General features: G+C 52.3%; 1 protein-coding gene across 1 annotated transcript; it reads right to left on the minus strand.

The window, feature by feature from the left end:
- Positions 1-3,414: 3,414 nt before the first annotated feature.
- On the minus strand, positions 3,415-26,917 carry ENO4 (enolase 4). Its single transcript, XM_044274421.1, has 7 exons — positions 26,903-26,917; positions 26,583-26,750; positions 26,370-26,495; positions 25,845-26,034; positions 5,840-5,907; positions 3,792-3,909; positions 3,415-3,548 (listed from the first exon to the last, which is right to left on the minus strand). The coding sequence occupies exons 1-7, from the start codon at positions 26,915-26,917 to the stop codon at positions 3,472-3,474; spliced, it is 762 nt and encodes a 253-aa protein (XP_044130356.1). The 3' UTR covers positions 3,415-3,471.
- Positions 26,918-27,398: the final 481 nt, after the last annotated feature.

The following is a 27,398-nucleotide window of genomic DNA, read 5'->3' on the forward strand; positions in this document are numbered from 1 at the left end:
GCTGTCTGCCTCTAGGGGAGACCTGGCGCGGCTGTCTGCCTCTAGGGGAGACCTGGCGCGGCTGTCTGCCTCTAGGGGAGACCTGGCGCGGCTGTCTGCCTCTAGGGGAGACCTGGCGCGGCTGTCTGCCTCTAGGGGAGACCTGGCGCGGCTGTCTGCCTCTAGGGGAGACCTGGCGCGGCTGTCTGCCTCTAGGGGAGACCTGGCGCGGCGGTCAGCCTCTAGGGGAAACCTGGCGCTGGGTGACCGGCCTCTAGGGGAGACCTGCCGCTGGGTGCCAGCCTCTAGGGGAGACCTGCCGGGGCTGCCGCTGGGTGCCAGCCTCTAGGGGAGACCTGCCGGGGCTGCCGCTGGGTGCCAGCCTCTAGGGGAGACCTGCCGGGGCTGCCGCTGGGTGCCAGCCTCTAGGGGAGACCTGCCGGGGCTGCCGCTGGATGCCAGCCTCTAGGGGAGACCTGCCGGGGCTGCCGCTGGATGCTGGGCTGGGTGCCTGCCTCTAGGGGAGACCTGCTGGCGCTCGGTACCCTCTTCTAGGGAAGGCCTGCCGGGGCTGACGCTAGGTGCATGCCTCTAGGGGAGACCTGCTGGCGCTCGGTACCCTCTTCTATGGAAGGCCTGCCGGGGCTGCCGCTGGGTGCCAGCCTCTAGGGGAGACCTGCCGGGGCTGCCGCTGGGTGCCAGCCTCTAGGGGAGACCTGCCGGGGCTGCCGCTGGGTGCCAGCCTCTAGGGGAGACCTGCCGGGGCTGCCGCTGGGTGCCAGCCTCTAGGGGAGACCTGCCGGGGCTGCCGCTGGGTGCCAGCCTCTAGGGGAGACCTGCCGGGGCTGCCGCTGGATGCCAGCCTCTAGGGGAGACCTGCCGGGGCTGCCGCTGGGTGCCAGCCTCTAGGGGAGACCTGCCGGGGCTGCCGCTGGATGCCAGCCTCTAGGGGAGACCTGCCGGGGCTGCCGCTGGATGCTGGGCTGGGTGCCTGCCTCTAGGGGAGACCTGCTGGCGCTCGGTACCCTCTTCTAGGGAAGGCCTGCCGGGGCTGACGCTAGGTGCCAGCCTCGAGGGGAGACCTGCTGGCGCTCGGTACCCTCCTCTAGGGAAGGCCTGCTGGGGCTGACGCTAGGTGCCTGCCTCTAGGGGAGACCTGCTGGCGCTGGGGACCTCAAGGAGCTGACACTTGGTGCCTCCCTCTAGGGTTAACCTGCTTCAGTTTATTTGGGTTTATTTAGCTTTGCGCTGGATGATGAGACACGGCCCAGCTCCACCCTACATTGCACTATGGGGCTGTGCTGCACTACAGCTCAGGGGACGCTATAGTTTGCGTTGCTCTATTCGGCTCTGCACAGATGACTGGGGGGTTTGCTGCAGGTCACCCCATAGAAGCCGGGTCGGGGGTCCCGGGAGCGGAGCAGATTCATAACCACGTCTGATTCTTCTAATGAGTGTGAATATTTTCTGATTTCTGGATGTGATGTCATTAAAGTGTGGACCGCGAGCTGGCCTCCTGTGTGTATAGCGACGTACCTGCCCCTTCCTGTAGGATCAGCGGCTGCCCAGGAAACACTTGACACCTAGTTCACACACAGCAGCAGCACTGTGGCCCCCAGGTGTCCTCTCAGCCTTGCCCAGGGTTCACCAGAGGTTGTGCCCATGAGCCATATCCGAGGGCTGAAGCCTTGTGTTTGCAGATACAGCTTACAGGCCTCAACACCAGTAGATGAGAACCAGATCCAAAGCCTGAGGCTGCACTACTGACACACTGTAGTCCACAAGAATAGCTACATCCACCCTGACAGCGGCAGATGTGAGATCCTGCATCGCTCCTCATCATCCTCGTATCTGACACTGGAGACAACTTCTGCAAGGATGAGAATTTAATGTGGCCATAAGACTGAGGCCGGAGCCGGGGCATCGCCCAGTCCGCTCAGCCTCCTGAAGTGTCAGAGGGTTGTGCTAGATCCCTACTAGGGATGACGAGAAATGTCGCCCACATTCTTTCTCCAACCCCCATCCTGCACCTATTCCTTGGCCACCCCCTGTCCCACACCCAGTCTGTCGCCTCCCCCGTTCCGCACCCATTCTTCCACCTCCCACCCGTCCTGCACCCATTCTTCCACCTCCCACCCGTCCTGCACCCATTCTTATCCCCCTCCTCCGTTCTGCGCCCATTCTTCCACCTCCCACCCGTCCTGCACCCATTCTTTCACCTCCCACCCGTCCTGCACCCATTCTTTCACCTCCCACCCGTCCTGCACCCATTCTTTCACCTCCCACCCGTCCTGCACCCATTCTTCCACCTCCCACCCGTTCCACACCCATTCTTCCACCTCCCACCCGTTCCACACCCATTCTTCCACCTCCCACCTGTCCTGCACCCATTCTTCCACCTCCCACCCGTCCTGCACCCATTCTTTCACCTCCCGCCCGTCCCGCACCCATTCTTTCACCTCCCACCTGTCCTGCACCCATTCTTTCACCTCCCAGCCGTTTCACACCCATTGTTCCACCTCCCACCCGTCCTACACCCATTCTTTCACCTCCCAGCCGTTCCGCACCCATTCTTCCACCTCCTACTTGTCCTGCACCCATTCTTGCTCCCACCCGTCCTGCACCCATTCTTCCACCTCCCACCCGTCCTGCACCCATTCTTCCACCTCCCACCCGTCCTGCACCCATTCTCTTCCACCTCCCACCCGTCCTGCACCCATTCTTCCACCTCCCACCCGTCCTGCACCCATTCTTCCACCTCCCACCCGTCCTGCACCCATTCTTCCACCTCCCACCCGTCCTGCACCCATTCTTCCACCTCCCACCCGTCCTGCACCCATTCTTCCACCTCCCACCCGTCCTGCACCCATTCTTTCACCTCCCACCCGTCCTGCACCCATTCTTTCACCTCCCACCCGTCCTGCACCCATTCTTTCACCTCCCACCCGTCCTCCACCCATTCTTTCACCTCCCACCCGTCCTGCACCCATTCTTTCACCTCCCACCCGTCCTGCACCCATTCTTTCACCTCCCACCCGTTCCGCACCCATTCTTCCACCTCCCACCTGTCCTGCACCCATTCTTTCACCTCCCACCTGTCCTGCACCCATTCTTTCACCTCCCAGCCGTTTCACACCCATTGTTCCACCTCCCACCCGTCCTGCACCCATTCTTTCACCTCCCAGCCGTTCCGCACCCATTCTTCCACCTCCTACTTGTCCTGCACCCATTCTTGCTCCCACCCGTCCTGCACCCATTCTTCCACCTCCCACCCGTCCTGCACCCATTCTTCCACCTCCCACCCGTCCTGCACCCATTCTTCCACCTCCTACTTGTCCTGCACCCATTCTTGCTTCCTCCCCGTTCCGCACCCATTCTTCCACCTCCCACCCGTTGTGCACCAATTCCCCCCCACCCCCCGTTCTGCACCCATTTATCCGCCTCCCCCTGTCCTGCAGTCACATTGAACAGAGATGGAGAGTTTTAACCCTTTCACATTGCTTCTTCTGGAGGGTCCAGGATTTCCAGGTCGTTCCAGAAAGTGGGAAATTCAAACTCTTCCTGCCGACCTGGACGAAAAAAAGGACATGAGAAAAATCCCACGGGCGCCCACAGCACCACACGCCAACCTCCGATCAGGACGGAGGTGAGCAATGACCCTCAGACTGCTGGTCATTGTCATGTGACCCTTTCCAGCCCTGTGATTGGCACAGTTGGTGGCTGGGGGGTCTAATGGGGGCACCCCGATCACCGCTTCCCTTTCACAGTGTAGCACCGATCTACTACTCTGCAGCCCCCCCCCCCATTATTACCCAGCATGCCACCGCACGTCAGATCCTCCTCTATTGCCAGGAGTCGGTTGTATTTGGCCGTCCTCTCGCCGCGCAGGAGACCTCCCACCTTGATGAACTTCACACCAAGACCCACGGCCTGCGGACAGTCAGCAGAGACATCAGGGGTTAAATGACTTTTCCTGTATAGGAGATGAAGCCCCAGCTTTTCTGATACAGAGCTCCAAATCCTCTGCATAGACAACATACAGTTACATGATGACAATCTGGGAGCTCACTGTATACATAACCTGCAATGTAGAACCAGTATACAGTAAGTTCCTGAGCGCCCCCTGGTGGTGGAGATACTTCTCCTGTAACTACAGTATACATGAGGCTCCTGAGCTCCCCCTGGTGGTGGCTGCAGGCAGATGCTTCTCATGTAACTACAGTATACATGAGGCTCCTGAGCTCCCCCTGGTGGTGGCTGCAGGCAGATGCTTCTCATGTAACTACAGTATACATGAGGCTCCTGAGCTCCCCCGGTGGTGGCTGCAGGCAGATGCTTCTTATGTAACTACAGTATACATGAGGCTCCTGAGCTCCCCCCGGTGGTGGCTGCAGGCAGATGCTTCTCCTGTAACTACAGTATACATGAGGCTCCTGAGCTCCCCCTGGTGGTGGCTGCAGGCAGATGCTTCTCATGTAACTACAGTATACATGAGGCTCCTGAGCTCCCCCTGGTGGTGGCTGCAGGCAGATGCTTCTCATGTAACTACAGTATACATGAGGCTCCTGAGCTCCCCCGGTGGTGGCTGCAGGCAGATGCTTCTCCTGTAACTACAGTATACATGAGGCTCCTGAGCTCCCCCCGGTGGTGGCTGCAGGCAGATGCTTCTCATGTAACTACAGTATACATGAGGCTCCTGAGCTCCCCCTGGTGGTGGCCGCAGGCAGATGCTTCTCCTGTAACTACAGTATACATGAGGCTCCTGAGCTCCCCCGGTGGTGGCTGCAGGCAGATGCTTCTCATGTAACTACAGTATACATGAGGCTCCTGAGCTCCCCCGGTGGTGGCTGCAGGCAGATGCTTCTCCTGTAACTACAGTATACATGAGGCTCCTGAGCTCCCCCCGGTGGTGGCTGCAGGCAGATGCTTCTCATGTAACTACAGTATACATGAGGCTCCTGAGCTCCCCCTGGTGGTGGCCGCAGGCAGATGCTTCTCCTGTAACTACAGTATACATGAGGCTCCTGAGCTCCCCCGGTGGTGGCTGCAGGCAGATGCTTCTCATGTAACTACAGTATACATGAGGCTCCTGAGCTCCCCTGGTGGTGGCTGCAGGCAGATGCTTCTCATGTAACTACAGTATACATGAGGCTTCTGAGCTCCCCCCGGTGGTGGCTGCAGGCAGATGCTTCTCATGTAACTACAGTATACATGAGGCTCCTGAGCTCCCCCTGGTGGTGGCCGCAGGCGGATACTTCTCATGTAACTACAGTATACATGAGGCTCCTGAGCTCCCCCCGGTGGTGGCTGCAGGCAGATGCTTCTTATGTAACTACAGTATACATGAGGCTCCTGAGCTCCCCCCGGTGGTGGCTGCAGGCAGATGCTTCTCCTGTAACTACAGTATACATGAGGCTCCTGAGCTCCCCCCGGTGGTGGCTGCAGGCAGATGCTTCTCATGTAACTACAGTATACATGAGGCTCCTGAGCTCCCCCTGGTGGTGGCCGCAGGCAGATGCTTCTCATGTAACTACAGTATACATGAGGCTCCTGAGCTCCCCCTGGTGGTGGCCGCAGGCAGATGCTTCTTATGTAACTACAGTATACATGAGGCTCCTGAGCTCCCCCGGTGGTGGCTGCAGGCAGATGCTTCTTATGTAACTACAGTATACATGAGGCTCCTGAGCTCCCCCCGGTGGAGGCCGCAGGCAGATGCTTCTCATGTAACTACAGTATACATGAGGCTCCTGAGCTCCCCCCGGTGGTGGCCGCAGGCAGATGCTCCTCATGTAACTACAGTAGGGAGGCAGTCTCCTCCTTCGGAGGAGTTACTAGAGAGTCAAAGCACACTAACACGTACCAGATCCATCACGCTGTCCTCTGCACACTCCTCTGACGAGCACCCCAAAACTGTCAGACGATTCTCTCCTGGAAGAATGAGAAGATACAGGGGTCACCTGGTTGCTGCCATGTCTGATGATGAAATACTGCAGCCACTAATAAGATACCACCAATCAATAGTGATTGACCCTATGTCACAGAAGGTGTACAGGAAACAAGACAATGCAAAATAAACATATGACTCACTGGATCCAAAACTAAGGAACAAAAAGGGAGACCCCTGCATCAGACCTGGCTCTCTCCCTAACTGCTCAGCCTATGCAATAATCCCAATGGTGGATGATCGCATATCCTCGTACCTCGACTATATAACACCTGAACACCCTACAATAGTGAAGGGACACGACCACCGGCTCCCTACACTAGACACGGAGGGAGTCAGGGTCACCTGGGATCCAGCAAACAGAAAATCACAAATGAATGTACAGCACTTATCTTGTAGAAGGCTGGAAAATAGGATCAGCATGCACACACACTCCAGGAAGCTGTATAAACCGCACACTAATGCATTATGGGGAGGAATTTAAAGGGATGCAATCAGTCCAACTACATGACAGCTGAGAGAGGCTAACGAGATGAGGAACTGAAAACCAAAAACAAAGAAAACTTGAGGAGGTTCTTAAAAAAGGCTTCTGTCAGAGCTTCTCAGCTGTCTGGTTGTGACACCCTAAGGGTGCTGGCACACGTCTCGGTTGTGCTTGTTTTTAATGCAGAAAAAAACAAAAACGCATGTGCTTTTTGCACCAACTTCCTGGCGTTTATGGTGCATTTTCTTCCTGCAAAGGGAAACATGGCGACTCTGATTATATAATGGAACTATATTCTGCAGGGAAGTAGGTGCAAAAAACCACATGCATTTCTTCTTTTTTTCACATCCAAACCGGGCACAACTAAGATGTGTGCCAGTAGCCTTAGGATACGGCCACACGGCGCAGTTGTGGTGCAGTCATGCTGCGGTTAGGAACTGCAACATCTCATTTTCCAATAGAAGTCAATGGGAAAATAGGTTTCTGAGACAGACCTGGTACGTTCCAAGTTGTGATGACCACACATAAGACACGTCCTGCTGCCTGCGCTGCTGACCGCACATAAGACACGTCCTGCTGACCGCACCGGATTGACCACACATAAGACACGTCCTGCTGCCTGCGCTGCTGACCGCACATAAGACACGTCCTGCTGACCGCACCGGATTGACCACACATAAGACACGTCCTGCTGCCTGCACTGCTGACTGCACATAAGACACGTCTTGTTGACCGCATCGGATTGACTACACCAGGCATGTCCAAAGTGCGGCCCTCCAGCTGTTGCAAAACTACAACTCCCAGCATGCCTGGATAGCTTACAGCTATTAGGGCATGCTGGGAGTTGTAGTTTTGCAACAGCTGGAGGGCCGCACTTTGGACATGCCTGGACTACACATGAGACACGTCCTGCTGCCTGCACCAAATTGACCGCACATAAGACACGTCTTGCTGCCTGCACTGCTGACTGCACATAAGACACGTCTTGCTGACCGCACCGGATTGACCACACATAAGACACGTCCTGCTGACCGCACCGGATTGACCACACATAAGACACGTCCTGCTGCCTGCACTGCTGACCGCACATAAGACACGTCCTGCTGACCGCACCGGATTGACCACACATATGACACGTCCTGCTGCCTGCGCTGCTGACCGCACATAAGACACGTCCTTCTGACCGCACCGGATTGACCACACATAAGGCACGTCCTGCTGCCTGCACTGCTGACCGCACATAAGACACGTCCTGCTGCCTGCGCTGCTGACCGCACATAAGACACGTCCTGCTGACCGCACCGGATTGACCAAACATAAGACACGTCCTGCTGTCTGCACTGCTGACCGCACATAAGACACGTCCTGCTGCCTGCGCTGCTGACCACACATAAGACACGTCCTGCTGCCTGCGCTGCTGACTGCACATAAGACACGTCCTGCTGCCTGCACTGCTGACCGCACATAAGACACGTCCTGCTGCCTGCACTGCTGACCGCACATAAGACACGTCCTGCTGTCTGCACTGCTGACTGCACATAAGACACGTCTTGTTGACCGCACCGGATTGACTACACATAAGGCACGTCCTGCTGCCTGCAGTGCTGACCGCACATAAGACACATCCTGCTGCCCGCACCAGATTAACCACACATGAGACACGTCCTGCTGCCTGCACCAAATTGACCGCACATAAGACACGTCTTGCTGCCTGCACTGCTGACTGCACATAAGAAGCGTACTGCTGACTGCACCGGATTGACCACACATAAAACACGTCCTGCTGCCCGCACCGGATTGACCGCACATAAGACACGTCTTGCTGCCTGCACTGCTGACTGCACATAAGAAGCCTCCTGCTGCCCGCACCGGATTGACAGCAAATAAGAAGCGTCCTGCTGCCCGCACCGGATTGACCGCACATAAGACACGTCTTGCTGCCTGCACTGCTGACTGCACATAAGAAGCATCCTGCTGCCCGCACCGGATTGACAGCAAATAAGAAGCGTCCTGCTGACCGCACCGAATTGACAGCAAATAAGAAGCGTCCTGCTGCCCGCACCGGATTGACCGCACATAAGACACGTCCTACTACCTGCTCTGCTGACTGCACATAAGACACGTCCTGCTGACCGCACCGAATTGACTGCACATAAGAAGCGTCCTGCTGACTGCACCGGATTGACCACACATAAGACACGTCCTGCTGACCGCACATGTCATAAATCTGATGTTGGGAGCATACTTGTAGTATCTATTATAGAAGTATACAGTATGAGTTGTGTGTCTGTTGTATAAGGTGTGATTTCTGCTGGATAGAAGGGTCATTCACCAAATGGCTGACTGCTTTGAAGCCTCCGATCTATCGCAGCAGGGTGGAATCGGGCAGGCTAGGCCTCTCCCAGCTACAAGAGATGCAGATGGACAGTTCTCCTCTTCATCCCGTTATATCTAACACCTCTGGCTGCCAGGTACTAACTTCAAAGAAGCATCTGCTCCCCCTGCTAAACTGGATAATGGAGGAAGGGAACTCATTTTTGAGGGAGATTTGAAAACATTAAAACAAAGAACCCCCATGGAAGAACTGGGATTTGGTTAGTCAATGACTGGGCCGACCGGAGGCTGGAAAACAATCCAGGTTCTATAAAAATGGTGCATGGACATATTTAATCAGTTACATCGTGTGGGAGTCACAGCCGAGCTGGCGAGTAGCCATTTCTTCCTCTTCTCCCGGGGGCAGTAAGTTCTTATTACTGTTTTTACCCATTTGTGGTAGAGGCTAAAGGCAACTGATGAGGAGGAGCACCTAAACCCTTGTCCTAAGCTGGCTGAGTTGTGCCGGGAGCCAGGAGGGTGGGTAAGCCTAGAAGTGGGCAAAAAAAAGAGCGAGGAGACTGGAAAGTGTGAAACCATTTAATATGCCTTCAGAGCACAAGGTTACAAAAAGCCTGGGATATTTCGACATTCGGGTTAGGAATGTACCTGGCAAAACAAGAGGACCGCCACCGCACCATCTTTTTGATTACGTGGTCCGGGACCCTGTTTTTGGAAGCTGCCCCGATACGGAACGAATGACCGGTGATGGTCCTGATATGGGATGTGAATTGGACAGAAGCCAGACTACCTTCATGGAAAGACAACAGTGGGAATTCGGGGGGAGCGTCTTGTAGCAGAGCCAACAACTGTTGAAGGACCCCGACCGGGCACCAATCATTAGAGGTCCTGAAAAACTGGACCTCCGAGGGAGGGCCGTGTTGGCTAGTTTTGGTGGAAAGTAGATGGAGGATGAAATGGTCCTGGGCCCAGGTCAATTGCTGACGCTGCATCCCTTCATGCCTGGAAGTGGCGCGAGTGAATTCGCCTGGCCTGAGGAAACCGTAGAACGCAAGGTACATTGCTGCCTTGATGATTACGCTGCGAGAGGGCCCAAAAGGATGACCATCCAAAGCAGCAGAAAGTCTTCTAAAGATTTCACCGGAGACAGGCTGTCTACGGGCAGGGGAGGCATTCACGCTTTTCTGGATTCCCCGGAGTGCAGCCTTGATGGCCTGAATCGAAAAAATTGAACCCCCACCTGGACTGTGGAGCATGGAGCAGTGCTGGATCCTCGCTAAATACAGTTTGATGGAATTGTATGAAAGCGTGCGGTGGAGATGGCAATGGGAGATAAAAGCCAAGAAATAGGGAATATCATCCAGAGTACCTTACGGGTGAGACCCGCAAAATAACATAAATTTTGAGTCTGGCTTGGTAATTCCTGGTGGTGTTGGGGGGGAGAGATTGTTGAAGTAGGTTCCTGGCGTGTGAGAGAAGGGATTCTAAACCATCACCAGGGAATTGAAGGCTGGGGGTGGGGACCCCGTGGGATCTGCTTCTGGCATCACCTGGAAAAAAAGGGGGAAATTAAAGCGGGACAGAGCATCTGCGGCTACGTTCTCCGCCCCTGGAATGTGGTTACAAAATATATGAAAATTATGGGACAGGGAGAGCCACACTAACTTGCGGAGAAGGGACATGATCTTGAGGGATTTCACCCTGCCTTTCAAAATAATGTCGACCAGAGCAAGATCATCGGTGACAAACATGACAGACGCATTGGCCCACTGGTGTCCCCACACTTGGGCGGCCGCCACAACAGGATAAAGCTCCAGCAGGAAAGAGGAGCTCAGACCTTCGGGATCCGACCGGACTTCATCGGGCCACTGACCAGCCATCCAATGGGTCCCAAGGATGGCAGCAAACCCGCGGGATGCAGCCGCATCGAAAAAAAAACGGTGGGGGATGACGGCCCGCAAGAAGGTACAAAGAGGGAAACGCCGTTCCACCGGGAAGGAATAGTGACCACATGGCCAAGTCCGCCATGGCATGGGTGTCCAGATGGACGATGCTGTCCTGGTCGGCAGCTGAAGGCAGCAACTGGAGCAGCCTGGAGATGAACGGGAGCAGACTGGAGGCGAAATTGAGCCGCCCCAACAAAGATTGAAGCTCAACCCTGGAAAGGAAGCCCGAGGACGTGGCGTGAGAAATCACTGCCCGGCAGCTGGCAAGCTTCTCTTCCGGGAGGCTGGCCTCCATCCGGATGGAATCCAGGATGATGCCCAGGAACGTGACCCTGGTGGTGGGACCCTCAGATTTGGCGTGGGCCACCGGAACCTGCAGACTAGAGAAAATTTGGAGCAGAGTATCCAGATTGCCTGACCCGCCACATGGACCCTCGATGATCAGGAAATCATCAAGGTAATGGATGATGGTAGGCAAACCACCATGATGAAGGAGGATCCAATGCAAAGCTTTGGCAAATTGGTCAAACAACCATGGACTACTCTTGGACCCAAAAGTGAGCCTGTTCGCAAAGTAGTAGCGACCAGCCCACTTGAGTCCATAATACCCCCATAGTTGCGGTTGATACGCTAGGAAGGCAAGGGGATAACATCAAGCGGGCCAATGAGTAACCCCTTAGCGACCTCCGACAGGAGCAACTCCTCAACCGCCACCGGGTTTCCAGTGGCAGACCGCAAGTTGCCGCCCTCCCAAGAGGTCTGAGGAAGGGCAATGAGGCCTGTGTGGAAGCCTTCCGTAAACCCGGACAACAGGAACTGGACGAACCCCCCTGTCGGGATGGTCCTGCAGAAGGACACTGAGTAGCTCGACATTAATGTCGGCTAGTCAGGACTGCTTGACCGACCTCTTGGGCAGGTAGAACGAGGATGAGCCCTGAAACACGAGGAGAAGATGCGGAGAGCCCTGCAGCTGTTGAAGGCGCATTCGTCCACATTTAAATGATCACAGACCTGGCTCCTACCCAGGTACACTATAGGGCGACCAAGCTTGTCCACCCCGGAGGTGCCCGGTTAGGAGGCCGAGGGTCCGGGCAGGGACCTAGCCTGGATGGGGTTGACAGTGTTGAGACACCAGTCGGAGGAGTGGAATGGACTGGCATATGGTACACAAAGGAGCCCCGAGGCCCGCAAAGTGGCAGCAGAATAGCTCCATATCGATGTTGGCCCAATTGGTGATGAACTGGAACTGGACCAGCGCAGCCGCAGCCTTTGCCGAGAAGGAGCGGTGATAGTCATAGAACGACGAGCCGCCATACTTATGACCAAGGTCGGTGCCTGGATCACCAAGGTCGGTGCCTTTTCCGATGACAGCCAGAACCTGGACGAACCTATGCGATGGTGAACCTGGGAGAACCAGGACAGGTGAGATACGCATAGACAGACCGGACCTGGATGTACCAGGCTGACAAGTTGAACAGAGGCTGGGGGAACCAGGGCGAGACTAATAGTGAGAGACGGGGCCTGGCAACCAGCCAAACTAAGGTGGACCGGACCAGGGTGCGCTAGAAGGAGGTGTCATCGCAGGGGACTGAGACTGAGGAACTTAAACACAGGAGGACAAGAACAGGATGAGGCGGAAGGACGAGACAAACATAGAGGACAAGCCTGGGCGATCCAGGCGGACAGAGGTAGAACGAGCCTGGGCGATCCAGGCGGACAAAGGTAGACCGAGCCTGGGTGATCCAGGCGGACAAAGGTAGACCGAGCCTGGGTGATCCAGGCAGACAGAGGTAGACCGAGCCTAGGCGATCCAGGCAGACAGAGGTAGAACAAGCCTGGGCAATCCAGGCGGACAGAGGTAGACAGACAGGATGACCCCCAAACCACTACAGAAACCGACGGACAAGACTGCCACATGATGAAACTCACAGCAAGTGAAGCATGAAAAGGCCAGGCCTGACCTGTTGACAGATACAATGATGCAAACCAAGAAGACAGGGAGAGGGGGACAAAAAGTATATATGACGAACAATACGGCCACAGCATGATCCCCAGGCCGACCGGCTGCAATCTGAAAAAACTAGCCTAGCTGTGCACTGGAACACGGGGGTAACCTTGCACCAGCTGGCAGATCGACAAACAGGACCAGGCGGAACATGGGACTGTGCCGGAGCCGTAAAGGCCGTGAGCGCACCGCACGGGAACCGCAGGCAGCCGGAACAAGCGGCGAACTAATATCCCAAGTGTGTTAAATTAATCACCCAGAAACACCATATGCTTGGCCGTGAACGAAACACCCACATGATGTACAAATAACGAGCGTGCGCTGTGACGGAAGGTATGGCTAGCAGAAGATGATGGAATGTACAGAAATTGGCAACAGGCTGCTGGGAGAGAACAGGGCGACCCTGATATTTACAGATGACAATTTCAAGACATGAGGTTATGCAGACAAATGTTATGCAGGGGTTAATACAATCATCTGTGGAGCTGACAACCAGAAGTGATTGGACTTCTGTGGAGAGCAGGAGTAGGGTGGTAGATGGAGATGAGGGAGGAGATGTATGGAGGTGCAGCACTGTGGAGAGCAGGAGTAGGGTGGTAGATGGAGATGAGGGAGGAGATGTATGTATGGAGGTGCAGCACTGTGGAGAGCAGGAGTAGGATGGTAGATGGAGATGAGGGAGGAGATGTATGTATGGAGGTGCAGCACTGTGGAGAGCAGGAGTAGGGTGGTAGATGGAGATGAGGGAGGAGATGTATGGAGGTGCAGCACTGTGGAGAGCAGGAGTAGGGTGGTAGATGGAGATGAGGGAGGAGATGTATGGAGGTGCAGCACTGTGGAGAGCAGGAGTAGGATGGTAGATGGAGATGAGGGAGGAGATGTATGTATGGAGGTGCAGCACTGTGGAGAGCAGGAGTAGGGTGGTAGATGGAGATGAGGGAGGAGATGTATGGAGGTGCAGCACTGTGGAGAGCAGGAGTAGGGTGGTAGATGGAGATGAGGGAGGAGATGTATGGAGGTGCAGCACTGTGGAGAGCAGGAGTAGGGTGGTAGATGGAGATGAGGGAGGACATGTATGGAGGTGCAGCACTGTGGAGAGCAGGAGTAGGGTGGTAGATGGAGATGAGGGAGGAGATGTATGGAGGTGTAGCACTGTGGAGAGCAAGAGTAGGGTGGTAGATGGAGATGAAAGAGGAGATGTATGGACGTGCAGCACTGTGGAGAGCTTTGTGGGTGAGAAGTTTGAACTGTATTCTGTGGTGGATGGGCATCCAGTGAAGTGACTGGCACAGACTAGTAGCATCAGTGCAGCGGTTGGATGGATAGATGAGCCTGGCTGCAGCATTTAGGACAGACTGAAGGGGGAGAGTTTAGTGAGAGGGAGACCGATGAGTGATGTTTCAGTAGTCAAGATGAGAATGAATCAAGGCAACAAGAGTTTTTGCCGTTTCCACCGTAAGAAAAGGGCGGATTCTGGCGATATTATTGAGGTGCAGACGACAAGAGCGTGTAAGTGATTGAATATGCGGAACAAAGGAAAGATCAGTCAAATGTGGCCCCAAGACAGTGGGCATGTTGCACAGGAGTTATCATAGTGCTGCAGTAATGTCAAGAAATGTCAAGTTTAGGTGAGTTAGTAGATGGGGGAAAGAAGTTCAGTTTTTGAGAGGTTCAGTTTTAGATACAGAGAGGACATGATGTTAGAGACAGCTGCCAGACAGTTACTGGTGTTTTGGAGTAAAGCAGGGGATGAAGTGTATAGTTGGGTGTCGTCAGCATAGAGATGGTATCGAAAGCCAAATCTACTAATAGTCTGTCCGATGGGGGCTGTATAGAGGGAGAAGAGTAGAGGACCTAGTACTGAGCCCTGAGGAAGGCCGACATCAAGAGGAAGAGGAGAAGAAGAAGAGCCAGCAAATTATGCACTAAAGGAGCTGCCAGAGAGATAGGAAGAGAACCAAGAGAGAGCAGTGTCCTTAAAGGGATTCTGTCACCTCGTTTTAGCCTATAGAGCTGCGGACATGCACGGCTAGATCGCGGCTAGCATGTCCGCAATATACCTGTCCCATAGCGCTGTGTGCTTTTATTGTGTTTAAAAAATGACTTTATAGATATGTAAATGAGCCTGGTAATGAGCCAAAGGGGCTGTACTAACCTTGGAGCCCAGCCATGCCCTCTGTGAAGGAACCCAGCCATGCCCCCTGTGAAGGAGCCCAGCAACGCCTGCGTCCTCCGAATCTCCTCCTTGCTCACAAAGTTAGATCTTCATAATCTTGCGATGCGCAAGCTCGCACATGCGCAGTTCCTTCCCTGAGGCGATCCTTTCATTTACGAGATTACGGTGATCTAACTGTGCACAAGGAGGAGATTCGGAGGACGCAGGCAGTGCTGGGCTCTTTCACAGGGGGCATGGCTGGGCTCTAAGAAGGTTAGTTCAGCCCCTTGGGCTCCTTACCAGGCTCATTTACATATCTATAAAAATCATTTTTTAAACACAATAAAAGCACACAGCGCTATAGGACCGGTATATTGCGGACATGCTAGTGGCGATCTAGCCGTGCATGTCCGCAGCTCTATAGGCTAAAACGAGGTGACAGAATCTCCTTAAAGAGGACCTTTCATTACAACAAAAAATCTAAAGTAAGTATACAGACACGGAGAGCGGCGCCCAGGGATCTCCCTACACTTACTATTATCCCTGGGCGCTGCTCTGTTCTCCCGGTATAGGCTCAGATATCTTCAGATTTTCGGCTCAACCGGGAGGAGCCTGCTCTTGTTCTCCTGGCTACAGCCTGGCTATGAGCTGAGCACTGCCAGCGCTACAGCCTAGGAGAAGGCGACGCCCAGGAGAACAAGAGCAGGCTTCTCCTGGTTGAGCCGAAAATCTGAAGATACCAGGAGAACGGAGCGGCGCCCAGGGATAATAGTAAGTGCGGGGGGATCCCTGGGCGCTGCTCCCCATGTCTGTATACTTAGTTTTGATTTTTTATCGTAATAAAAAGGTCCTCTTTAAGGCCAATTGAGTGGAGCATGGTGAGGTGTAGTTTATGGTCTACGGCAGGGGTGGCCAATCCGTGGCTCTTGAGCCGCATGCGGCTCTTTGCTTCTTCAAGTGCGGCTCTAACTGTGTAGCTGGGAAGCAGTCAGGCCGGCTCACTCTCCACCCCAGGCTCAGATCTCTTTTCCTGATCGGGCACTGTTGCTACTTTGCAGCTCCAGCTCCCTCTCCACTACGTCCTGATTCACACAGTGTGAGAACGTAGTACGTGGAGATACGCACCATGACCTGACGTTGTGCTCATCAGGTCACAGTGGAGAGCGTGTCAGACCTGCAGAGTAGCAGGTGCCCTAGCAAGAGCCCAGTGCCTGATCAGGAGAGGGAAGAGTTTTTTTTAAATTATAGAACTGAGCATGGGGGTCTGATCTAAGGATGGGAGGTTCTAATCTGAACATGGGGGGTCCTGATCTGGGCTATGGGGGTCTGATCTGAGCATGAAGGGGGTCCTGATCTGAGCAATGGGGGTCCTGATCTGAGCAATGGGGGCCCTGATCTGAGCAATGGGGGCCCTGATCTGAGCAATGGGGGCCCTGATCTGAGCAATGGGGGCCCTGATCTGAGCAATGGGGGCCCTGATCTGAGCAATGGGGGCCCTGATCTGAGCAATGGGGGCCCTGATCTGAGCAATGGGGCTCCTGATCTGAGCAATGGGGCTCCTGATCTGAGCAATGGGGGTCAGATATGAGCATAGGGGGGAAGATCTGAGCATGGGCGTGTCTTGCTTAAGCATGGGTTGGTCAGATCTGAAAAGGGGGAGATCTGAGCACTGAGGGTCTGACACTGGGAGTCTGATTTGTGTTACATGATCAGAGCATTGGGGATCTTATTTTGTGGGTCTGATTTGGAGGTCTGATGAAGTTTGGGGTCTTATTTTAGGTCAGATGAGGATTGAGGATCTGATTTAGGAGTCTGATCTGAGGTCTGATGATTTTTTTTTTCTTTTCTCTGCTAATAAAAAATAAGATTTTTTTTATCAGACCTCAGATCAGATGAAAAATATATAGTTTTTTTCTCTTATTTTTCTTTGTTAAAACCTAGGTGAATCTTGTAAGGTGAAAAAATACGGTGACTTGTGTGTAAATGTATAGCTTGTGGCTCCTGGTAGTCATACATTATATTTTTTGGGCTCTTTGTGTCTGTAAGGTTGGCCACCCCTGGTCTAAGGCATAGAACGCTGCAGGGAGATCCAGCAGAATCAGTAGAGAATAATCACCATTTATTTTTGCTGTTAGGAGATCGTTAGACACTTTAGAAAGGACAGTTTCTGTAGAGTGAAGAGGGCGAAAGGCAGATTGTAAGGGGTGAAGAAGAGAGTTTGCAGAGAGATAGCTTATAAAGCTAGAGTAGACAAGACGTTCCAGGAGTTTAGAGATGAAGGGGAGGTTAGAAACAGGTCGGTGGTTAGCAGCACAGGTCGGATCAAGAGATGGTTTCTTAAGTAGTGGGGTTATAATAGAGCGTTTGAAAGAGGAGGGAAAGATACCAGAAGAGAGGTTAAAAATTGTAGTTAGGTGAGTGATGACAGCCGGGGAGAGGGACTGGAGGAGGTGTGATGGAATAGGATCACTGCTACAGGTCGTGGGTGGAGAAGAAGAGAGAAGCCTGGAGACGTCTTCCTCTATTATAGAGTTAAAAGAGGAGAGACAGCATGTGGAGGAATCGGAGGGAGGAGAATTGAAATTATTTGGGGACTGGGAGATTATTTCCTGCTAGATATTGCCAATCTTATCTCTGAAGTAAGTGGCCATGCCATCAGCGCAGAGGTCAGTGACAGGTTCTGGAACTTTAGGGCTTAGAAGGGAATGAATGGGATAAGAGGGATTGCGCTTCAGGAATTCTAGGGCCGAGAATTCCATTGGCCAGGCCTCTGCGCATCAGTTCCGGCACTCGTCGGATGACGTCAGAGGGCTGGAGTATATCAGAGAAGCAGGGAGCATAGCGCTACTGGCGTTTTTTCGCAGCATGTCAGCTCCAGTGGACGCTCCGGTGATGTCACGCAAGCCTGTGAATCCTCCTACCACCCAGAGCCTGTTAAGCCTCCTCCCAACTGTGTTTGTGTTACTTGGATAGCCGAGTGAGGGTAGGGGGCACAACTGTTAGCAATTTCCCACTGGGTGGTGCTGGTGTTGGCATGATCATTCTCAATGAGAAGGCCTAAACTATTTATATTACCTTGTAGGTCAGGGAAACCAGCACCACAAAGGCCTCTGATATATCTCTAGGATGGAAGAAGTGTGCGATATGCAGGAAGTCCCTTCCGTCTAAGACTAAAAAAGCATTTTGTCCAAGATGTATGGACAAAGTAGGGACTTAAGAGTCACCTTCCTTTCTATGAGAAGTATGATAAAGGAAGAGGTTAAGACAACAATTGATACAAGATTACCACGAGTTCTCCGCGGCCCTCTACCTCGCAGAGATCGCAAAGGTCGGATCTTCAGGAGGAACCTGGCTCTGATGAAGGAGAGATTATATCAGATGACGGTTCAGAATCCTCTGAAGATGACTCGGGGAAACCCTTCTGTACCCCAGAGGATACAGAAAGACTAACAAAGACCATACGAGCCACCATGAATATTGAGGAAGTTAAGAAACCCCTGTCCACTCTGGACAGAATGTTCCAGGCACTAGGGGAAAGGAAGAGAAAAGTTTTTCCCGTTCATGGTAAGATAAAATCATTAATTACTAAGGAATGGAAAGATCCAGAGAAGCGGAATGTAATTCCGAATTCCTTTAAACGTAAATATCCCTTCGCAATTCAGCCTTGTGGGATAAGACCCCTAAGATTGATGCCCCGGTCGCCCGCATGTCAAAAAAGACTTCCTTGCCATTTGAAGATATGGGTCTTTTAAAGGACCCTATGGATAAAAAGTGTAGGGGTCTTTTGAAACGTGCATGGGAGACAAATACAGCCATGCTAAGACAAAGTATAGCTGCCACATGTACCTCTAGGTCTCTGTCTGGTTGACACAACTAGAAGAGCACCTGGCAGCAGGGACCCCAAGGCAGGAAATCCTCGCTTCAATCTCCATGTTAAAACAAGCTGTGATGCCTCAGCAGACCTTGTAAAACTTTCAGCCAGATCCTCAGTCCTCTCGAATGCCACACAAAGGGCTATATGGCTCAGGTCATGGTCTGGAGACGCAGTCGTCTATGCTCCATTCCATGTGAGGGGGATAGACTGTTTGGTTCGGTTCTTGAAGATATATTGGATAAAGCATCAGATAGGAAGAAAGAGTTTCCTTCTGATTCCAGATTCTACCAACAGCATCGTTCCTTTCGAGGTCAAAGAAAGGCTAGGCCAGAGCTAAGGAGAAAAGAGAGCTCTGGAAGATGGCAACCCTACAGGGGAAGAGGGTTCTTATTCAACCCTGAATCCTCTACAAAGCCTACCCAATGACGCCAGGTTTCAGGTGGGAGGCAGACTAAAAATGTTTTCCTTGGTCTGGGAAGAAATTTCAGCCTCAACATGGGTAAAAGATACAATAAGCATGGGGTACAAGCTCGAGTTTAACACACCTCTTCCAGACTACTTTACCTTGAACAGACCATTAAGACAAGTAGAAAAACAGCAAGCCTTGGAATCAGAGATTCTATCCCTTTTAGAAAAACAAGTCATCACCCCAGTTCCTATAGATCAGGAGGGAAGGGGTTTTTATTCACCCGTATTCCTAATCAAGAAACCAAACAGGACCTTCAGATTAATAATCAATCTGAAGAGACTAAACAGATATATAAGCTACAAAAAGGTTCAAGATGGAAACTATCAGATCCACAGTAAACCTCCTGTCTCACGACGGTTACATGGTAACAATGGATCTTTCAGATGTATACTACCACTTGCCTATTCACAGAGGATACCAAAAGTTTCTCCGAATCGCGATATCTCTAAAGGGTCACAGATGTCACTTTCAGTTCCAGGCGCTACCTTTCGGGCTGTCATCAGCCCCAATAATATTTTCAAATATCATGGCCGAAGTAACCAGGTTTTTTTCATCTCCAAGGGATAGTAATTATACCATATTTGGACGATCTTTTGATTTCAGCCCCATCCCTTCAGGATCTTCGGATACATCTTAAGATCGTCCAGGAGAAATTAGTGGAGCTGGGCTGGTTGGTGAATATTCAGAAATCAGATCTAGTTCCCAGCCAAAGGAAGACATTTTTAGGAATTCTTCTAGATTCCCACAACCTCATGTCCTTTCTCCCTCAAGAGAAACAGATTGCCCTGGGTCAAATGATCTTGCTATTCTGTGAATCCAGGAGATTATCAATCAGGGACGTCATGGCGCTACTGGGTCATCTAACTTCCACAATTCCTGCGGTCAGATGGGCCTAACACCACACGAGGCTCCTACAAAAGTTCCTCTTAGAATCCTGGGATGGGAATCAGGACTCTTTAGACAGGAGAGTAAGAATTCCATTAAGAGTAAAATTATCCCTCTTCTGGTGGAAAAAAAGAAAAAAATCTTCAAAAAGGAGTTTTTTGGCAACCATCAGAGCAAGTCGTCATAACAACTGACGCCAGCAGCAGCGGGTGGGGAGGCCACACAAGAGATCAGGGCACTTGGGAGCCAGAGATGACCATAGCCTCATCAAATGTAAGAGAATTAATGGCTGTGTTCAGGGTACTTCTGTCTCTGCATCCATCGATAAATTCCTATCATATAAAGATTCTATCTGACAATGCGACCACAGTGGCCTACCTAAACCGGCAAGGAGGGACAAAAAGCAAACGACTACAGGATCTGCAGGGAGATTTTTCCATTGGGCGGAGAACAATTTAACATCGTTAGTAGCCGTCCAAGGCAAAGAGAACATAGTAGCAGACTATCTCAGCAGAAGGAATTTAAAGGGAATCTGTCACCTATTTTGACCATATAAAACCGGTAACATAGCAATGTGCAATAAAGTACCTTCTTACCTACATGTGTCTTCTTTCTTTTATTCAACTTTTCATTCTTATTAAAAAGCAATTTTTCTGATATGCAAATGAAGTCTCAAGGTGCCCAGAGTGGCGTTATTACTCTGCTCTAGTGCCCAGTAACGCCCCCCTGCAGTGCCCCGCCCGCCTTTCTTCCAAGCCCAGCACCCCTCCTAAGAAATAAATGTCCTCCCACATACTTGCCGAACGGCGCCGCCCCCTCCCCTACGTCATTTTATTTTTTCACTGCATCGTCTGTGCTCCCTCCTCTCTTTGCCTACGGCGCCGCCCCCTCCCCACTACATCATTTAATTTATTCACTGCACACACCGGCCCTTGCTTCCTCCTCTCTTGTCCTCCGAAATCCCGCGCAGGCGCAGTATCGCTGAGTGCCTGCACGATAGTCCTGCTCCAGAGGGCAACAGCCTCACTAGTGTCACTGGGCATGCGCCGAGCCCAGTAACGTAATCAGAGCGCTGTTGCCTCTGAGAGATTCTAGAGGAGGAAGCAAGGGCCGGTGCGTGCAGTGAATATGACGTGGTGGGGAGGGGGCAGCGCCGTTCGGCAAGTATGTGGGAGGACATTTATTTCTTAGGAGGCGTGCTGGGCTTGGAAGAAAGGCGGGCGGGGCACTGCAGGGGGGCGTTACTGGGCACTAGAGCAGAGTAATAACGCCACTCTGGGCACCTTGAGACTTCATTTGCATATCAGAAAAATTGCTTTTTAATAAGAATGAAAAGTTTAATAAAAGAAAGAAGACACATGTAGGTAAGAAGGTACTTTATTGCACATTGCTATGTTAACGGTTTTATATGGTCAAAATAGGTGACAGGTTCCCTTTAAGAGCAGGAGAGTGGTTGCTAGACCCCGATATGTTCAGACAAATAGCAAAGAAGTGGGGAATTCCGAAGGTGGACCTTTTCGCAAGCCGAAAAAACAGGCAGCTCGAACAGGCTCCCTCTCCAGCCAGTACCAGCCCTTAATGGTGGATGCCTTATCAAGCCCATGGTCAAAAGATCTCCTTTATGCTTTTCCTCCTTACAATCTAATTCCGAGAGTGTTGACAAAAGCAATGGAGGTAAAGGCGCAAGTTATACTAATCACGCCTTTCTGGCCAAAGAGGTCTTGATTTCTGCTCCTATTCTAATCTGGCAGCGGGACCGCTCTGGTCTCTCCCAATGTATCCAGGACTTCTACGACATGGTTCGGTGTTCCATCCAGATGTGGCAAGATTGCACCTAACAGCCTGGCAAGTGAGCAAACTAGATTAAAACAGAGGGGTCTGTCTGAGGCAGTAATCTCCACTCTTTTATTCAGCAAAAAGGAGTCAACCTCCAAGATCTTTACTAGAACATGGAAAGCCTTTGTGGAATTTGCAGGAGACAGTTGCTACGACAGTCCAAATCCCAATATTCCACTCATATTGGACCTCCTACATGCAGGCCTTGATAAAGGGCTCTAACCAAGTACCCTTAAAGTGCAAGTCTCGGCATTGAGCAACTTCTTTGAGGTAAGACTGTCAGACTTGCCGTTAATTAAGCAGTTTATAAAAGGCGCATCCAGACGATGTCTGTTTGTACAATCCATTGTTCCACCATGGGACCTACCTCGTGTTGGAGGTCTTAATGGACACACCCTTTGAACTGATAGATGAAATCTCTCTCAAACTCTTAACTCTTAAAACCACCTTCTTACTAGCAATAACGTCAACCAGAAGGGTAGGAGAAATTCAAGCCTTCTCCTGTAGGGCACCTTACCTCACGGTGTTAGAGGATAGCATTATTCTTAAACATACGCCTGTGTTTCTTCCCAAGGTTGCCTCTAGATTCCATTGTCAGCAGGAAGTCTCACTTCCATCCTTTTGCGAAAATCCATCATCCGATCGGGAGAGAAAATACCATAATTTGGACGTCAGAAGATGCCTACTGACTTGGAGGTATGCAAAGAATTCAGGAACACTGATCATCTCCTTCTGCAATATCAGGGTCAACACGAAGAATCAGCAGCAAGGACCACCGCCAGATGGATAAGAAACACTATCGAGTTGTGTTCTCATCAAAAGAACCTGACTCCCCCTAAGGGGATAAAAGCGCATTCTACCAGAGCAGTCTCAGCCTCATGGGCTGAAAAGGCCTCTGCCTCGGTAGAGCAGCTACATGGGCAAATATAGACATGATAAGTTGGATGTACTTCTAAATCATGATTTGTCAGATGGCAGAAAAGTATTGTCTGCAGTAGTCCCGCCCTAACAATTTTTTGTTTCTCTGTAAATCCCCCTGGAGTGCCGTTGTGGAGGAGCCAAGGAAAAGGATAAATTACTCTTACCGGTAATTGGGTTGTCCAATAGCCTCCACATTGGCACTGGATTTCCCTACCCATGTTAATATATTTTGGGATCTATGTTGTTGTACTGTAAAGAGTGCAATACAGTTCTTGCATTACTAAACGAGTCCTATCTCATTAAGTGAAGCAGGTAACTTCTACGTTGTTTCCTGTCCTGGGAGGTGGAGACTTCATCCTCCTGGAGTGCCGTTGTGGAGGCTATTGGAAAACCCAATTACCGGTAAGAGTAATTAATTCTCTTCTCCATAAGCGTTCTGCACATCTGGAGCAGCGCTGGAGAAAACGTGTTTCCGGTGTGTGCCAGGGCTGCCGTGCTCTGTGTCGAGAGGGACGGATTGATATTGGAGAAACTTCATCTCGGGTGGTTTTGAGGGTCTGGTTGTAATGATTGGCAGCCAAGTCTGGACAGGGGAGGGAAGTGACTGGGGTAAGAGCTAGTTTTAGCGGATTGTGGCGCGTTACTTCTAGCGGATTGGTTGAGGATTTCGTATTGAAGTCAGTTTTTAGAGGCGCGTCTGAATTAGAGGAAAACCAGTAAAAGGACCTCTTCTAAGGCCTCGTTCACATTTTTGTGTCTGTTTGACGTCCATGAAAAAAATCTGTGTGCTTCATGCGTGATGATAACCATGTTTGGTCCGTGTGTCCGTTTTTTGCCCTCCGTGTGTCATCCGTATTCCATAGACACAGCTGAAAATTCATTACCAGAGCGTCGGCTGCCAATGGGCTGTGACCGCAGACTGTAGTAGGAGTGTTGGGTCTGCATCACGGTCGGTTCAAAATCACAGATGTGTAAACAGACGCATTAAAATCAATGGCTACGTGTGAACGAGGCTTAAAACTGCTCCCAAATCCTCTTCGTAATCGCTTGTCGTACTCTTAAATGCACCGGCAAATTAGAAGTCTGCCACCAAAAAGGACGGGCCTCAGTTATCACAACCGTCTGCCTACAGCAGCCAATCACAGCTCGCCTTTCATCTTTTCAGACAGACAGTCTTCCTGTTAGACAGTTTTGGTAAATGAGGCCCAACATATTTTCAGTGAAGTATCAGTAATCTGACACAGATTTTTCTGCCACAGATTTCGCCGTGTGGGGTGCAGTAATGGGGCTGCTGGGGTGCAGTAATGGGGCGGCTGGGATCTAGTAATGGGACGGCTGGGGTGCAGTAATGGGGCGGCTGGGATCTAGTAATGGGGCGGCTGGGATCTAGTAATGGGACGGCTGGGGTGCAGTAATGGGGCGGCTGGGATCTAGTAATGGGGCGGCTGGGATCTAGTAATGGGGTGGCTGGGGTGCAGTAATGGGGCGGCTGGGATCTAGTAATGGGACGGCTGGGGTGCAGTAATGGGGCGGCTGGGATCTAGTAATGGGGCGGCTGGGATCTAGTAATGGGACGGCTGGGGTGCAGTAATGGGGCGGCTGGGATCTAGTAATGGGGCGGCTGGGATCTAGTAATGGGGTGGCTGGGGTGCAGTAATGGGGCGGCTGGGATCTAGTAATGGGGCGGCTGGGATCTAGTAATGGGGCGGCTGGGGTGCAGTAATGGGGCGGCTGGGATCTAGTTATGGCGCTGCTGGGGTGCAGTAATGGGGCGGCTGGGGTGCAGTAATGGGGCGGCTGGGATCTAGTAATGGGGCGGCTGGGATCTAGTAATGGGGTGGCTGGGGTGCAGTAATGGGGCGGCTGGGATCTAGTAATGGGGCGGCTGGGGTGCAGTAATGGGGCGGCTGGGATCTAGTTATGGCGCTGCTGGGGTGCAGTAATGGGGCGGCTGGGGTGCAGTAATGGGGCGGCTGGGATCTAGTAATGGAGCGGCTGGGGTGCAGTAATGGGGCGGGTGGGGTGCAGTAATGGGGCGGCTGGGGTGCAGTAATGGGGCGGCTGGGATCTAGTAATGGCGCTGCTGGGGTGCCGTAATGGGGCGGCTGGGGTGCAGTAATAGCGCTGCTGGGGTGCAGTAACGGGGCGGCTGGGGTGCAGTAACGGGGCGGCTGGGGTGCAGTAACGGGGCGGCCGGGGTGCAGTAAGGGGGCGGCCGGGGTGCAGTAAGGGGGCGGCCGGGGTGCAGTAATGGCGCAGTTACGTTGCAGTTATGGCGCAGTTAGGACGCAGTAATGGCGCAGCTGGGGTGCAGTAATGGGGCGGCTGGGGTGCAGTTACGGCGCAGTTACGTTGCAGTTATGGCGCAGTTACGTTGCAGTTAGGGCGCAGTTAGGACGCAGTAATGGCGCAGTTAGGACGCAGTTACGGCGCAGTTACGTTGCAGTTATGGCGCAGTTAGGACGCAGTAATGGCGCAGTTAGGACGCAGTAATGGCGCAGTTAGGACGCAGTTACGGCGCAGTTACGTTGCAGTTATGGCGCAGTTAGGACGCAGTAATGGCGCAGCTGGGATGCAGTTATAGACATGCGTTCACAATGCAGTTCTAAAATTTTGCCGGTTTAGCAGTGAATTAACCCCTGGTGTCCTGCATAGGAGAAATTATCTACATGATTCCATTCATTGCGGCCGCCTATAACTGCGCTGTGTGGCGGCACACTAATGTAAATATGCCCTCATTGGAAACAGTTGGGCCCCTGTGTTAACCCCTCATGTGACCCCCCTCATACACCGGGCCCTGTATTAAACCATCATGTGATCTCCATTCATTGGCCCTTTAATAACCCCTTAGTGACTTCCATATTGGCTCTTGTATTAACCCCTCATGTGCCCCCATACATTGGCCCCCTGTATTAACCCCTCATGTGCCCCCATACAGTGGCCCCCTGTATTAACCCCTCATGTCACCTCCATACACCTGCTGATGCAGGTTGGAGACTCTACGCATCTTACCTTCCATCAGCCGCACGGCCGCCAGCAGGTCGGACACTGTCGTCTCACCGGTCAGTTTGAGGATGGGGCCGCTGCAGACGGGATGGTTACTGCCCTGCAGGAGGTCGCTCCCTGATCTCAATGCCATATCCGCCATCAGGTGACATCTGGAGCCGACAGCTCTTCCCAGCGCCCGCCACTGCGGCCTGTCCTGTTCGGGGACAGGAATACGGATTTACTACAAGTAGAAGCTGCAGAATCCTAGAGCGGCATCAAGACCAGGGCTGAAGGAAACTGCCGCAAGCCACTGCCAGGGTCAGAGGTCACGTGGGGACACATGTATTCCAGAGCTGACAACACCTGGCTGCTGCAGAACCTCTTCATATGGGTAGATAATAGGAAGTCATCACTGTGGATCGGCTTTGATGGGCAGGCCGTATACGCCATAACAGTGTAAATTATAAGGAGGTCAGAGGTCACTTCACAGTCACATGACCTGTAGAGTAAGAGTAATTCTACTTCTGTATTAGAAAGGGTTAACATTACCTCTTTCCTGAGCGGGTCTATTAACGCCATGATGGCGCCATGCCTGGTGACTAAGTCCACGTACAGATCGACCATCTCGTCCGGACTCTTCCAGCTTCCACTGACCACTTCGTATCGACCTTTATTCTAGGGGGAGGGGATGAGGTCAAACGTCACAGGCCACAAATGAAAACACTGGAAAGCGGAGACCGGCATCAATGAATCACGACTTACGTAGTCCATTAACTCGTGGGCCGCGCAATTTATGGCTAAATGCACATTGGTTCCCAGTTCCAGGCCCAGTTGCTCGCAGGCGTCTCGGATTAACTCCAGAGGCTGATCCAGGCGGTCGCAGGCGAGGACGAGGCAGCCCAGCGGGGACACGCCCTTAATTACGGACTGCTGGCGTCACAGAGAGAAGCGGGGATCGGTGAGAGAGAGCAAACGGTGTATCACGTCAACACGGCAGCCGCCAGTACAATCTGCTAAACAGTCACCTACAGCTCAGAGGGGCCAAAATGGATCCCCCCACTGCGCCACTTTCCCTCTAATACCCATAGCCCTGTCATATTGCCCTCCGCACCCACAGGGGGTCATCTACACAGATATCACTAGCAATACTGACTGGCGGTGTGCAGAAACAGCGCCCCTCCAGGCCATGGTGGTGTCTGATATTACAGCCCAGCCCCATACTCCTCAATATGAGGGGAGCATCTGGTGGCCTGTGACACGGCTTTACCAGATGATGGGAGTGCACGTAATGGGAATGCAGATGATGGGAGTGCACATAATGGGAATGCAGGTGATGGGAGTGCACTCAATGGCAATGCAGATGATGGGAGTGCACGTAATGGGAATGCAGATGATGGGAGTGCACGTAATGGGAATGCAGATGATGGGAGTGCACATAATGGGAATACAGGTGATGGGAGTGCACTCAATGGGAATGCAGATGATGGGAGTGCACGCAATGGGAATGCAGATGATGGGAGTGCACTCAATGGGAATGCAGATGATGGGAGTGCACGCAATGGCAATGCAGGTGATGGG

This window comes from Bufo gargarizans, unplaced genomic scaffold, assembly GCF_014858855.1.
Source record: "Bufo gargarizans isolate SCDJY-AF-19 unplaced genomic scaffold, ASM1485885v1 original_scaffold_1744_pilon, whole genome shotgun sequence".
Classification (NCBI taxonomy): Eukaryota; Metazoa; Chordata; class Amphibia; order Anura; family Bufonidae; genus Bufo; species Bufo gargarizans.